Source organism: Mustela lutreola, chromosome 9, assembly GCF_030435805.1.
Source record: "Mustela lutreola isolate mMusLut2 chromosome 9, mMusLut2.pri, whole genome shotgun sequence".
Taxonomy (NCBI): domain Eukaryota; kingdom Metazoa; phylum Chordata; class Mammalia; order Carnivora; family Mustelidae; genus Mustela; species Mustela lutreola.
In genome coordinates, this window is record NC_081298.1 from 11,007,066 (window position 1) to 11,022,062 (window position 14,997).

The 14,997-nt window shown below is 47.1% G+C and overlaps 1 protein-coding gene across 1 annotated transcript in view; it reads left to right on the plus strand.

Moving 5' to 3' along the window:
• The first annotated feature begins 7,072 nt into the window (after positions 1–7,072).
• UBE2V1 (ubiquitin conjugating enzyme E2 V1) overlaps positions 7,073–14,997 on the plus strand; it is a 29,718-nt gene continuing 21,793 nt past the window's right edge. Inside the window, exon 1 of the mRNA XM_059132856.1 lies at positions 7,073–7,143. Coding sequence (XP_058988839.1) covers positions 7,122–7,143 — 22 coding nt within the window. The 5' untranslated portion in view covers positions 7,073–7,121. The remainder of the gene's footprint in view (positions 7,144–14,997) is intronic.

A 14,997-nucleotide genomic window follows, 5' to 3' on the forward strand; every position in this document is an offset into this window, starting at 1 on the left:
CGGTGGATTTGTGCTGCTACCTGGTGGTGGCGTGGAGCAGGTAGCAAGCAGTGCGGTATTTCCAGCTGGGCTGGGAAGGTCATGCAACTCCCCTCTGTGCTGGCTTCTTGCTAGAGAGGGTCTGGGCAGGGCTCCTATCTCCAACTTTAACTCCACCCCCTTGATAAACCTAAAAATCTGAAGCTACCCTCTAAACTTTTTTTAAGGATTTTATTTATTTGAGAGAAAGGGTGAGCAGGTGGAGGGGCAGAGGGAGAGAGAATCTCAAGCAGATTCTGCACTGAGCGCAGAGCCCAACAGTGGGGCTCCATCTCATGACTCTGAAATCATGACCTGAGCCAAAAAAAAAAAAAAAAAAAAAGAGTTGGGACGCTAAACCGACTGAGCCGCCCAGGCACCCCAAATATTTTTTAATAGGTAATGTCTGCATAAGATACAGAGTAAGAATCAATACAGAAGGATCTAGAGCAGGGGTCGGCTGATAGCTCCAGGGACCCAGATCTGGTCCACCTGTCATTCTATGGCCCCATAAGCATTTTTTTAAGTGGTTGGAGGGGAAGAGGGGTTAAAAAAAAAAAAAAAAAAAAAAAAAAAAAAAAAAGAAAGAGTATCCCCTAACACATAGTTTTTTTTTTTTTTAAGATTTTATTTATTTATTTGACAGAAATCACAAGTAGATGGAGAGGCAGGCAGAGAGAGAGAGAGAGAGAGAGAGAGAGAGGGAAGCAGGCTCCCCGCTGAGCAGAGAGCCCGATGCGGGACTCGATCCCAGGACCCTGAGATCATGACCTGAGCCAAAGGCAGCGGCTTAACCCACTGAGCCACCCAGGCACCCTAACACATAGTTTAAATTTCAGTGTGTGGTCAAGTTTCCCTGGAATACAGCTTCACCCATTCATTTGCATATTATCTAATACAGAAGCAAAGTTGAGAGACAAATGGCTGTCAAAGCCTAAAATACTATCTGGCCCTTTACAAATAATCATCATCATCATCAGCAGCAGCAGCAGCAGCAGCAGCAGCTAGAGTGAAGAGTAAATTGCTCCCAGTCGAGTTCTCCACACCCTCAGTTTCCAACCCTAGAGGCCATTATTCCAACAAGACCCGTGAGAGTCCCTGGGACAGGCAGAGAGGCACGCCCCGCCCCTGCTTTCACATGATAGGTAGAATATTACACACACAGTTCCACACTTGCCTTTTTTTTTTTTTTAAGATTTTATTTATTTATTTGACAGAGAGAAATCACAAGTAGATGGAGAGGCAGTCAGAGAGAGAGAGGAAGGGAAGCAGGCTCCCTGCTGAACAGAGAGCCCGATGCGGGACTCGATCCCAGGACCCTGAGATCATGACCTGAACCAAAGGCAGCAGCTTAACCCACTAAGCCACCCAGGCGCCCCCACACTTGCCTTTTTTTTAATACTGTGTTGTGGAGATAGTGTTCTATCGATTGCTTCCTTCCTCTTTTTGACAGCTGTATAGCATTCCAACTTCAGAATGGACTCTCCTGTTTTAACTCATCTTCTGTTGGACACTGAAGTTGTTTTCAATCTTGGATAATACGAACTGCAGGGGAGAAACTAAGTCTTTGCTGATGAGGGACCGGAGACCTGAGGGGTCAGGTCCTAGGAACCAAACTGGTGGGCCCAGGATGTCTGTGTTCCATTTGGATAGCTCATAGGTTAAACTGCCTTCCAGTTGTCCATCTAAACTCACAACTTTGGAGAGTGCCAGGTTCCCCACACCCTTGCCAGCACGGTGTGTTATCAAGTGTTTTGTGCTTTGCCAATCTGATAGGTGGTTTTAATTTGCATTTCTCTTACTCTATTTCACTGAATCTAAGCTATCATTGATTGTAAGATGCATCCTGATTCCAGAGATGTTTGAATGCAAAAATGTGCATCTTAGAATCACTGAAATGCAATGGGTTAAGTAAGATCAAGTATCTTACCTCATGTCCTTACTCTGTACATGTCCTTTTCCTATTTTGCTTGGGAAGCAGGGTAGTAGTGGTTAAGAGCTTAGGGTTCAAACCCCGGCTCTGCCGCTTATAAGATTGTGACCTTGGCCAAGTTACTAAACCTCTCTGTGTCTCTGTTTCCTCATCTATAAGTAGTAATGATGGTACTGAATGCATAGGGTAGTTGTGAAGATTAAATTAATTAATATATGCAAAACCCTATGTTCCTGGAACATAGTATGTGTTTGCTATGATTAACATCTTTTTTTTTTTTTTTTTAAGATTTTATTTATTTATTTATTTGCCAGAGAGAGATCACAAGTAGGCAGAGAGGCAGGCACAGAGAGAGGGGGAAGCAGGCTCCCTGCCAAGCAGAGAGCCCAATTCAGGACTGGAACCCAGGACTCTGAGACCATGACCTGAGCCAAAGGCAGAGGCTTAACCCACTGAGCCATCCGGGCACCCCAATTAACATCTTTCTTTTGGAGTGTTTATGTTTTTTTCACCATGAGTTGCAAGGGCTCTTGATAATTTAGGGAAACTCAGCCTTTGGTTCCACCCACCCTGCCATCCCAGACCTCTGGTTCTTATTTATTTTTCCCTGATCACAAAAGTAACAGATGATATAAAATTCAGACAGTACAAAATAAAGTGTATAGGAAGAAAGTCAATAGAAACAATTCAGATGTCCATCAAGAGAGGAATAAATGGTTTGCACAATGACCCCCTACCCTACCCACTCCCATCCCTTTTGGGCTGTAGACTTCAGCAACTCCATCAAATGTTAGATAAAACATCTTAATGCTATACTTCAGACACAGTCCAGAGGGACATAATTCCATATATGTGCCATGAAATGCCATTAGCAAATGTGTCTCCCACATCCCATCAACCACAGACACCCTCCCCAGGCATCTGACTCTCCATCTTCTGGATGTCCATGACCTTTCTTCCTCTGTCAACAATTTGTCCCCTTTACTTTCTGTAGTTTGTATTATAAATGCTATAGCAGGAGGTTGGGGGTTTTTCTTACCTATAAATTGGAAATATAAACATAAAATGTATACAATGTTACTGACAAGCTTGCTACTCAAAGTGTGATCTGTGCATTCCCTAGGTACGTTAGAAATCTCAGCACAAACCTCACCCCCAAACACACAATCAGAATCTGCATTTTAACAAGATTACTAGTGATCTGTATGCACAGTCGAGTTTGAGGACTATTGCTCTAAAAAAAATAATACTGTTGGTTTTATAAAAAACGTATTGCATTTTTTTTTTTTACACATTTTGAATGTACTACTTATGTGTTTCACATCACAGAGATTCCCAAACTGCCCAGATGTTTTCCCACCTTGTTGAGAAGAGTCTTTGAATGAACACTGTGGACAGTCTGCGTCTGTGACTCTTCACTGGGCACTGTGCCAGCTATTAGGTATGCTTTTGACTGTAGGTAACAAAAACCCACCTCTAAGAGCAGCTGAAGCAATAAAGACTTATCTCATGTCTTAAGAAACTTGTAAGTTGGGGTGCCTAGCTGGGTCAATAGAAGAGCAATTGACTCTTTTGGTCTCCTGGTTTTGAGTCTGAGCCTCATGTTGGGGGGAAGGGGAGGGAAGGGAAGGGAAGGTGGAAGGGAAGAGACAAAAGAAAAGAAAGGAAGGAAGGAAGACAGAAACTGTAGGGAAACAGCCGCAGGATTCCTTCAGCAGCTCAACCACATCATGGGTGGCCCTACCTCCTGACATCTTTCTGTGGACACCTACAGTCTAAGTTTTCTGGCTCAGGACTGCCACAGCTCCAACCATCACAGCCTCCTTCGGAAAGAAGAATGGGGACCAAAAAAGCTTTCTTCTCAGATATTCTCAGGGGAGGGAAACTTTCCAAACACGGCCCCTCTTCAACTCATTGACTAGAAAGAACTAGGTGACAGGCACACCCCTGGACCAATCCCTGGCAAAAAGAAATGGCCGTGCCAGGGACTGGCTCGGATTCACACCTGGAACTGGCCCTTGGGCCTCCTGGACAAAACCAGCTGCCGTGCGCACGCGGTCAACAGCGTGTAACTCTCCCCCTCTCCGGACTCCCCGCCTCCAGTCTTGCTGCTGTCCAATCACTCTTCTCCAGGCAGCCGTGCTGCACTTTGTAAAAATGCAAACCCACCCACGCTTTGCTCAAAACCTCCCAGGCTCCACAGAGGAAAGGGCAGGTGTCCCGGGGTTAAGAGAGTTGAATTCCAAACCTTTTACTCCTTCCTTGTTATGTAACCCTGGAAAAGCATTCTCACATTCCCGAGCCTCAATTTCCTCATCTGACAAATAGAGATGACAAAAGCTAACTTTGCAGGGGTCACCGAGGATTAAATCATAAGAAATAAATAATAAGAAGAAAAATAGTAGCTAATACTCAGCGCTCATTCTGTCAAGGCCTTTTGCAAATTCTTTAGTTCCATTAACCATTTCAATCTTCCCAACAATCCAATAAATCAGACTCTTGGCCGCACCAGATGAAGCTACCGGCTCCAGCGCAAGGCGGAGATGGGGCTCAGACACCGGAGGAATCTGGCTCTGGAGACCGGCTGTGACTTCCGAGAGAGGGGTGGAGCCTCTCCGAGGGAGCGTTGGTGCGGAGGACCACAACTCCCGGTAGGCTCCGCGACGCAGCCGAACTACAATACCCAGCATGCCCCCGGCCGTCGGGCTTACCGTGTTCCTCCAGCGAGGTCCTCCGCACGGAATTTTCTCTACTGTCAATTTTGCTTGCCAGAAATTCCCTACGAGAACCAAGGAATCTATCGAGTAAACGTTTACGAGCATCGTGGATAAGTGGCTTGCGTTTTCATCCTTACTCCTCCTGTTAGCTCCGAGTCTGTTTACTCATCTCTACAATGGGGATATCCCTAGAATTTGCTGCATCCAGTTGTGAGGATTAAAAACTGGATATGAGGGTTTGGTAAATATCAGCTGTTTCTAGTGTCCTTCCTCCCTCTATGCTAAAGGGTTTTACAAAAGCGTTTTATCTCTCCAGCAACCCTTTGAGGTGGCTACTATCACTCGTCTTTTCAGGAGGGGGTACAGATGCCAAGAGAGATTCAAATCTCTTGCCTGAAGTCACACAGCAAAAGGAAGGGTGAAAGAGCCCTGGAATCCAGAAAATTTCACTCCAGAGGTGAGTCTTACTTTAGGAGTCCAAATGCTTCCCAGTTGTCACCCTATGCTTTACAACGACCCAAATTCCAGGGCAAATATTTTCTGTGTTTTTCAAAGATAAACTTGAATTGTGTGATTCACAGATTACCAATGATTCCCTGGTGCCAGTGCTGGGAAGGAGACACATGTGGCACTTGGAGAGTCAATTATAACTAAGTTGGATCTGGAGAAATCAGGGAAAGCTTCCCAGAGGGGGTGATGCTGGATCTGAGACCTGAAGAGTGGGAATAGCAGGCAAAAGCCCTGAGGAGGGAGAGGGCATACTGCAGAGGATTTGAAAAGGGTCAGCAAAGGAGAGGTACAGGCAAGTCCCAGAGGTACAGGCTATGCCAAGGACAGGGGAAGGAGGCACTCAGGGTGCAAATTTTAGGAAAGTATTCACTTGCAGAACTGAGGCACAGAACTGAGACCTAAGAATAAGTTTCCTTAAATGAGGCTTAAGTGAAAGCCCTAGCTATCTTAGCGGCCTCACTGGTCATGGCCCTAGGTCCATAGCCTTTGGTTAGGGTGGCTATCCATTCTAGAGTGGTTTGCCCTGAAGAGTCCCCTTGTTCTGGCAAGATTATACTAGGTCTCCTTTCAATCTGATCATTGTCTTTGTTGGATGTTAATTCTATGGCCATGCAACTTGGAGAGTCTGTATTTTATCGAAAGGAAATGGGGAGCCACTGAAAGATTTGACTCAAGGCTGTTTTGAGCAAATTTTGGCTGCCATAGAGAGAAAGGACCATGGGGGCAAGAATAAAGGCTGCTGGGATCACCCAAGTAGGAGACAAGAGCAGCCTACCCTAAGTGGGAGAAATAGATCGAGCTGAGAAATGCTTAGGAGGCGCTACTGTCAGAACAAGGTGATGCACTGGGTGTGCTCGATGAGGGCTTCCCATTTCCTTTTTCCTCTGTACTCAAAGTCCCCATCCTTCCTCTGCCCGTGTTCCACTGTGTGACCTGGAGGTAGTCCCTTCACCTCTCTCAGCTTGTTTCTACATCCGAATCAGCTGTATCAGGGCTTCTTAGACCATTTATGATAAAGGAGCAGTCCCTTCTTGGATTTAACATATATTTGCAAATATGTGTCTGTAAGACCTTTGCACATGCTGGTCCCACTACCTCCTAATCGTGCAGTCTCTCTTGAAATGGGACCACTTTAGGAGGCCCTCCCTGACCACTCCGTTGCCCCTTCCCTGGTTTACTCTCTATCTTATCACAGTCATATTCTTTCCTACTTCTTTGTTAACTAGCTCTCTATCTCCAACTATAATGTAAGCCCGTAAGAGCAGACTTTGTCGATGTATATATATCCATCCCCAGGACCTAGCACAGTATGTGGCATACAGTAGGTCTTAGTATTTCTTTGGATGAACAAATGGATTGATGAATGAATGAATGAATAATGAATGAATGAATGCTTTCCCTGGCATCTTAATGCCCTAGAACAAACCTTCTCTGGCTCGGAAGCATCTGGAGTGGGTTCAAATTCTGACTCAGCCATTTAACAGCTAAGGTTAGATAAATCGCTGAATCTCGCCCCCCCATCTCAGTTTCATTTTTCACATTAATCCCTACCTGGTAGAGATACTGTGAGGATCCAACTAGATAGGAAAATGGCCGAAACGAAACAGGAGATATTTTTTTAATATTTCTTTTCTTCTGTGTCTTTCACAACCGCGTCCTCCCAAGTCTGATCACCCCTGCCTTTCTCATCAAGCACCTCAGTATCTCCTTCGCATCCCAGCCTGGAGGGACGTGAAGATTGCTGGGCCCTTCCGCACGCAAATCACGTTTCCTTCCTCTGAAAAAGCAGGAAAAAAAAAAACCTTCCCCGCAACGGGTCGCGGGGTCCGCGGAGCGGGCGTCAGCGGCCGCAAGTGCGCACGCGTGCGCGCCTGCGTATAAGGACCAGGGGACGGGTGGGGGGGGTGAAGAAGGGGCCGGCCTTCGAGCGACAGCGACGCAAGATGGCAGCCACCACGGGCTCGGGTGAGCTGGGGAGCCGGGCCGGCTGGCCAAGGGGGCGCGGGCCTGGGCCAGGGACCAAGGACCCTCAAAGGTCCTTGCAGCGGGACCAGGGCTTCTGCGCTGCCTCTGTCTGCTTGGCTCCGCGGTGGCGACCCGGGCGGCCTGAGTGGGGAGGAGGAGCAGGCGGTGGCCGGAAGCACGGGCGGGGGCCGGAGGGTCCTGTGGGCGGCGCGGCGGGGCCCACAGGCTCCCCCGGGCGACGTGAGGGCCCGGTTGAGAGGAACGACTGGGCCCCAAGGCACTACTGAGGGACCGGAGCTAGCGAGAGGCGAGTCTAGAGGCACTCCTGGGGATACCGAGGCTGGCGGCTCGGGGGAGTTCAAGTGGTCTCTTTGGGGGATGAGAAGGGTCCCCAAAACGCATGAGAGTCCTTTACTGGATGCTAGAGGTCCGAGCCAGGGGGGAGCCTCAGGATGTCCGTTTGGCGGGGACTTCAGAGAACCCCTTAGGATGGATGGGAGAAGAAAACAGGATCTCAAGGGGTGACCGAGGATCCTCCATTGGTTAAGGGGACGGCTTCAGCGTTAGTTTGGGGGATGGGGTTAGCTGAAGAAATCTCTATGCTGATTGGAAAGGGGGCGTCTTGGGTGGCTGTTTTGGGGGAAGAGGGATTAAGGGCATCTCTGCAGGGTAAGTGAGAAGGGAAAAAACGTTCTCTTAGATTGCAAGAGGAAATGACCTCGTCATTATCAGGCTTTTATTTGAATAAACATGTTGGGTTTTAGGAGGCAAGCTCTGAGTGGAGCAGTAGTGGAAGCTTTCGATATTAGGTGAAGAACAGGTGAGCTAGGAGCCCTGAAGGGGTCTGTCTGGAGTGGGAGGGTCAACTGATAGAAGCTCCCAGGAAGTGAGTGAGAGTGGGAAAAAGTCCTGTTTCAGAGATTTTTCTTTTACAGGAGAAAAATCTCCTCTGTTGGATGAAGGAAGCATAGCCTAAAGTGTCTGTTTTAAGGAGATTGTCACTCCCTAGCATTCCTTTGGATGTTGGTAAAAGATATGTGGGTTCAGCTCAGAAGATCCACCTCGAGTGGATGGGCATGGGGAGAGGAACAAATGAAATGAGAACTCTGGATGACTTTGGGGCAGGAAGGGTGAGCAAACCCCCATCTCCAGGATGTGGAAGAGGGAATAAGGGAGCTATACTTTGGGAGAGGGAAGTTCTTCCAGTCCCTTGTAGGTTAAGGGAAGCAGCATTTTTGTTTGAAACTTGATTCCCTTACTGCACTCCTAAGATGGGCCAGAGGATCAAATCCTGAAGGGTCTGTTTCAAGAGTTAATACACCACAAATGGGCATCAGGGGATGAACTTAGATGGCCTTCTTGAGGGGGCTGGGGTAAAGATGGGCTGGGGGAGATCCCCTGGAGAGGCTGATAAGGCAAGAGAGATTCTGGAAGTGCAAGTTTTGGGGAAAGACTGAGTGTCCTCCTTACGGCGAGGAGGCTGAACCCTGAGGTACCTTGCAGTGATGTTGGCCATGGAGGTCCTCACAGGGTGACGATGGGTGACCGCTGATGAAGGAAGCAAACAGGGCCACCAGCCTAGGTGCTGAAATCCTCTGGCTGGTTAAGGCCACAGCATCAGCACTGTTAGGAGAGGCTTGGTGACCTAAAGGGAACAGAGTGAAGGGAGTCCCATCTTTCCAGGATGTTGCTCCCGCCTTATCCCAAGGAGCCAGCCCTGTCTGTTAGAGTGGCAGTAGAATTGGCTGTAGGGGATCAGACTAAAGTGACCTGTCACAAGCAGTGGGGTCCCCTATGAGGGATAGAGGAGACCACATATCCTTTTCCTAGATTTTGGTTTTAGCCAGAATAGTGCTGAGTCAATTCATGTTTTAAGATACTGACCCAGAGGAGAGAGGCTGAGTCAGGCCAGACTGCTGTGGGAAACTTCTCACCATAATAGCACCCCTGCCAGGTTGCTGTGAAGTGGGGGTACAGTGTGCCTGTGGCAGCCAGCATTATGGTCATATTGCAACTCAGCCCTGTTTGCAGTCACTTGAGATTGGCTGCCTACAATCTGTTGTAACAGCTACTTAATTCTAACTTCTTGAAGCCCTGCCAATGGATGAGTGCTTCATAAATGCTAATGTGGTCGGATAAAACACCATCAGCTGCTGTCTTGTGTTAAGAGCACTTGACGTGGTTTAGATAACATAGAACCGGCTTTAAGGTGCTCTCTAAATAGTGGGCTTCCAGAAAGTCCTTTGTTTATTCAACAGATATTTATTGAGGGCCTGTTTTGTCCCATGGTAAATAGTGGACAAGATGGACATAGCCCCTGTCCTTGAGGAGCTTACATTCAAGTCAGTAAGAAAGCCATTAAAGGACTAAATCATTAAGCCAATTTCGGATAGAAACTAGTGCTATGAAGAAATTTGTGTGATGTGATAAAGAGTGTGTGGAGTGGTGATCAGGGAAGGCTTCTCTGAGTAGACGGCATTTGAACTGGTGTCAGTGATGGAAGGAGCCAAACTTGCAGTGTGTATCGTAGGCAGGGGAGGTAGGGTCAGTGAGTGCAAAGGCCTTGTGGCAGGACCAAGCTCAGTGTGTTGAAAGAACAGATTAAAGTCCTTACTGTGCACGAGAGGCTTGTTAAGGAGATGAGGTGGGGAGATATGGCTTTGGATTTTATTAAGTGTGAAGGGAAGCCATCAAGTTCGCTGTTATGAAGTAGGCATTCTAAATATTTATTGAATGAATGAGTCTGAAAAATGACAGGGAAATGACAAGGTGCCGGGCTGGCTCAGTTGGTAGAGCCTGCCACACTCAAACTCAGGATTGTGAGTGCGAGCCCTGTGTTGGGCATGAAGCCTACTTAAAAAAAGAGAGAGAGAGAAAGAGGGGAGTGAGAGGGTCTGACCTGTGCCCCTGTGTAGTAAAGGAGTGCAGAGTGCCTAGAGTGGCAGCAGAAGGGCCTTAATTGGGTTAAATGGAAATGAATGTTCAAGCCTCTGCTTTCTAACCCTGAGAAGTCTTTCAGGTTGGTCAGGGACCCTGAAGTCTTTCTTTTTTTTTTTTTTTTTTTTTTTTAAAGATTTTATTTATTTATTTGACAGACAGAGATCACAAGTAGGCAGAGAAGCAGGCAGAGAGAGATGAGGAAGCAGGCTACCCGCCGAGCAGAGAGCCCGATGCGGGGCTCGATCCCATGACCCTGGGATCATGACCTGAGCCGAAGGCAGAGGCTTTAACCCACTGAGCCACCCAGGCGCCCCTCCCTGAAGTCTTTCTTAGTCGGGTTTAGAACAAACCACTTTCTTAATCTGTGCCCCTAGTTGCCAGGAAATAGCTCTGAAGTCTGAATTCCTGTAAAGGGTTGGCCTTCGTTGTTGTTGGGGGTTTTTGTTGTTGTTGTTGTTTTTAAATGGTCACTACTTTCAACACTTGGGTTCTGCAGTGCATGAACTCTGCATAGATCCCTAGAGAGTGGACTGTGAGAAGCCCACGAGAATCCATCAGGATGCTGGTGCTGTGATGGGTAACTTCCTCCCGCCTTGGCCAGGATTGCAGGACCTCAAACCCTTGGTTGCCAGGCCCTTCCCCTCTCCCAGCACCCCACAGGCTTCCCTGACAGTTGCCAGAGACCTGAGTGCCAGAAGAAGCAGCCCTGGCTGGGCCTGACTTTAAATTTGCATTCACTGGAGTGGCCTCGTGTCCACATTCGGCAGGTGCGAATTGAACCTGCCGCAGTGGAGGTTCAGCCGTTTTCCATTCCATTCAAGGGTGTTCCCGAGAGCTGGAGACCGGTGATGAGAACCTATAGTCTGAGAAGTTGGTCTTGTTCCTGTGTGTCTCCCCATGTGAGTGTCTTGTGCTGATTGTAGCCAGCTGCCTTGTGTACAACGGAGAGCTGCCTCCTGCTCAGTGCTCAGCTAGAGCCGCGGGCTCTAGGGACGGAGTCGGACCATACCACCTGTTGCCCTCTTCAGGGGTTCCTGAGGTTCATTTTGATGATTTTGATTTTCCCCTTCGTGGTAGCTTTCAAACCATGCTTTTCACTCCACCGCATTCTCTTTCTCCCACCCTTGTCTCTCACCTGAATTGTAGCCACAGTACTTTGATAAAAGTGGAATACAAAATGTAAAGTCAGGAATGCTCTGTTTGATTCTGAAAGGCCCCAGTGAAGTACAGAGCAGTGTATTTGGTGAAGTAAACACTGAAGTTTCCCGGTAATTTCACTGACCTGTTACGTCATCTCATCCAACTCCCCACAACCCAGTGAGCTAACCAGAGTCAGTTTTGTCCCCACAGTATTACTGAGGGAGATGGGTGGCTGAGTGGCGGCACTCGGACGAGAGCCCAGGGGGTCTGTCTCCAGCTCCCTCCAGCCTGCTCCAGCGCCTTAGGAAAGAACTAGAAAGGCATGGATTTGGGGGATCGGTTCTTTGTAGGTATTGCAGTGTTTAATCTTGGTGAGAGAAAGGGCTTTAATGAGAGGGGTCTGCCAGCTGTCACAGGGACCCTTTTTATAGCAGCCCTGGCCACTGTTTGTCTCATTCTGGGTAACCTGCTGTCCAGTGATAGTGAAGTCCATTTTTAAGGAAGTCAGTACTCTCTAGGCTTGGGGCCCCTCCTGTCATTGACGGAGTAGGGCCTTATCTTCATTTACGTGCAAGCTGCAAGCTCGTCAGACTTTTTTTTTTTTTTTTTTTTTAAGAGGGTGGAGAAGGGCAGAGAGAGAAAGAATCCTAAGCAGCCTCCACGCCCAGCACAGAGCCTGATGTGGGCCTGATCTCACATCCCGGAGATCACTATCTGAGCTGAAATCAGGAGTTGGAAACCCACCTGACTGAGCCACCCAGGCACCCCCAGACTTGTTTTTAAAGTGTACTTCTAGGGCCTGCTATGCGCTAGTCAGTGTATTCAACTCAATTCAGCGATCCTGCCCCTCACAGCAGTGCTTGGAGACAGGTACCTGCCGTGAAGGTGAGAAACTGAGACACAGACCGGGTGACTTGTGGAGCTAGGGTGCAGCACAGTTCTGCCCCAGGGCATGTGCTTTCGGCCACATCATCATCCTTCCAGCCCCCACTGCCTTCTCTCCAGCCAGGCATCTCACCTTCCTTCAGCCTCTGGCAGGTCCGTCGACATTTCCAACTTGGCCAATTAGTTCTTTCACAGGTGGATAGTCGAGGCGCTTAGATAGGGTCATTTCCTCATCCTCACATCCATCCATTACAAGTCCGGTAGGTAAAACCCAACAAAAGTTGCTAAATCCTCCTTTGCATCTCCACTAGTTTCATTCCTGAAACTAGACCAGAACCATCTCTCTGAAAGACCGCAGAAGCCAGCTTCCAGTCTTACCCTTTTCCAGTTCGTTCTCTAGAGGAAGCACAATGATGTTTTGCAGACTGAAAACAGAAACTGCCCCCCCCCCCCCCCACTGCAGAAAGCCCTCAGAATCAAATCTCCTTGCACTTTGAATCAGATCATTCTCTTCTCTTGGGGCCCTGAAGGCCCTCTGGGGCCCGCCCCCTGACCTCGCGTGGTATCTCGCACACCTCTGCTCCTGCTCTAACCCCTTTGGGAATGATCTGCCTGCCGTTCTTCAGGTCTCTGCTCTGCAGAAGGGACATCCCTGACCACCCCATTCAATATAGTCTTCTCAGTCATTATCACATCTCTTTTCTGTTCTCTTCTAAAGCACTCGCCTTATCTGAAGCTTTCTTATTTGCTCTCTTGCGTATTTTCTGTGCTTTTCCACAAGGGCGGGATTTTTTCCTGTTCTCCACTACTGTGTCGTAGCACCCAGCACAGTCCCTGACCTGCTCTGTAAATATCTGTTGACTTTTGCAATGAATTAATCCAAGGTCTCATCTTGATGTAGCCAAATATATAAATTTGACATATTTGGAGAAACAATGTATCTGATAAGGCAGAAGCAAGAGTGACTCTTCAGCCTTTCCAATAGGAAAGCTCTTGTCCTGACTAGTTGGTATTTCTAGAGGGACTTTAGCTAGACTTAACTCTGTCCTCTTCTTCCCTAACTGTCCTATACCAGTTCCCACATTTTATTCTTTGCTTCTGCCCCTGTCAGAGAAAATCTGGTCCTTGTCCTTGGTCACCCTAGTATCTGAGAAACCCAACATCTCACATTTTGTCACCAGCTCTTTGTTGTCCCATCGTCTGGGCTGTAGAGACAGATTGCCACTCTTCCCCTAGATCAGCAGCTCCTAAGCTAGTGTCTGAATCTCTAGGATTGCTTGCTCAGTCACTGGGTTTCACCCTTAGGGTTCCAGGGTCTGTAGTTCTGTAGTGTGTTGTGGTGTTCTGGGATGGGGCATGTGAATTTACATTTCTAGTAAGTTCTCGGGATGTTTAGGCTGCAAGTGTGGGGACCATACTTGGAGGATGATTGCTGTAGAGGAGAGAACAATTCTACTTCTCTGGGCAGGCACTAACTATGCAGCCAGACTGCCTTTGGCAGTTGCTCCGGAATAAAAGTTACCTGCCCCTGACTTTATGGCTACTTTTCAGAAACATTGAAGCTGATGTATCACCTCCAGGCCTCCTTATTTTCCAAAACAGGAGTAGCACCAGACTCCTGGTTCACAGTCTTCCTTAAAAAGGGCAACCAGACCAGTTTTAACTGGCAACTTTCTTTTCAGGAGAAAACCTGTGAGGCTCAGCCGGGCCAGGGTTTTCCAGGATGGGGTGCTATGGGAGCTGCTGCTTTGTGGCTGTGACTTTCCCAAAAGGTGTTGTAAAGGGCTTCACATCCATTTTGTACCACAAATACTTTACTGTGTTGCTGTGTCTCCAATGACTGCATTAAATGTTTTACTATGACATGGTGTAAAACCCTATCAAATATTCATGCTTTTTTACCTGGTTGTCACATTTTCTTTGCAATATCCTGCAGCTGCTGACTTTTCAGCTTATACTTAGCCAGGAGAATAACTGGCTGACTCTTTGCTGACACAGATCCAGGAAAAATCTGGAAAGAATTCTGAAGTTACACAGGATGAATATTTTCTTTAAAAAAAATCATGGACTACTGGGATATCTTAGCACCTTGGTGAAGTTATCTTAACATTTCCATTGTTAAATTTTTAATAGTTTACCAAGATTAACAGGAGTTCATTTCTGCATCCTCTGTATTGTCCCTTGAAGCTGCTTCTCTAGCTGCCTTTGGTGTAAGATTCACACACAAATATTGAGGTTGATTCAGGGGATTAAAGTGCCATAGGAACTAAACATACAAGGAGTATTCTTAAGTTTTTCTGACCTACTACGCCTCTGTTCTTTGGCATGTGTGGATTTAATTTTTAAGTATATTTATGGAGATATTTTGTTAAAATTAATGTATCATCATTTTAAGCTTATACTCTCCATTCAGGGTGGGATGAAGTCCTAACCTGTAACTGATACGAGGTCTATAGGATTTCTGAACCCCAGTAATACATATTTTTTTAAAGATTTTGTTTTTAAGTAATGCTGCACCCTATGTGAGGCTCTTATTTGTCACCCCAAGGTTAAGAGTCACACAGTCCTCCTACTGAGCCAGCCCCAGGCACCCCGGAGCTCCACCAGTATTTGGATTTGTGTCCCTAGATAGCCCCTGAAGTTCTAGCACTAAGGTTGTCAGACCATGTAGAGTTAAATGCACTTGCTTTGTAGAAAATACTGATGTATTAACTTTGTATACAGTTTCTAAGCAGTGTAGAATATCCTTTCATATATATTTTATGAAACAAAGGTCATCTTGTAGTGAAGAATCCTTTGGCTTGTGTGATTTGGGTAAAAAAAACAAAAACACAGTTTTCCGTCATTTTAAAAAATGTAGATTTCCCTAAAAGTCTCTATCATACTTGA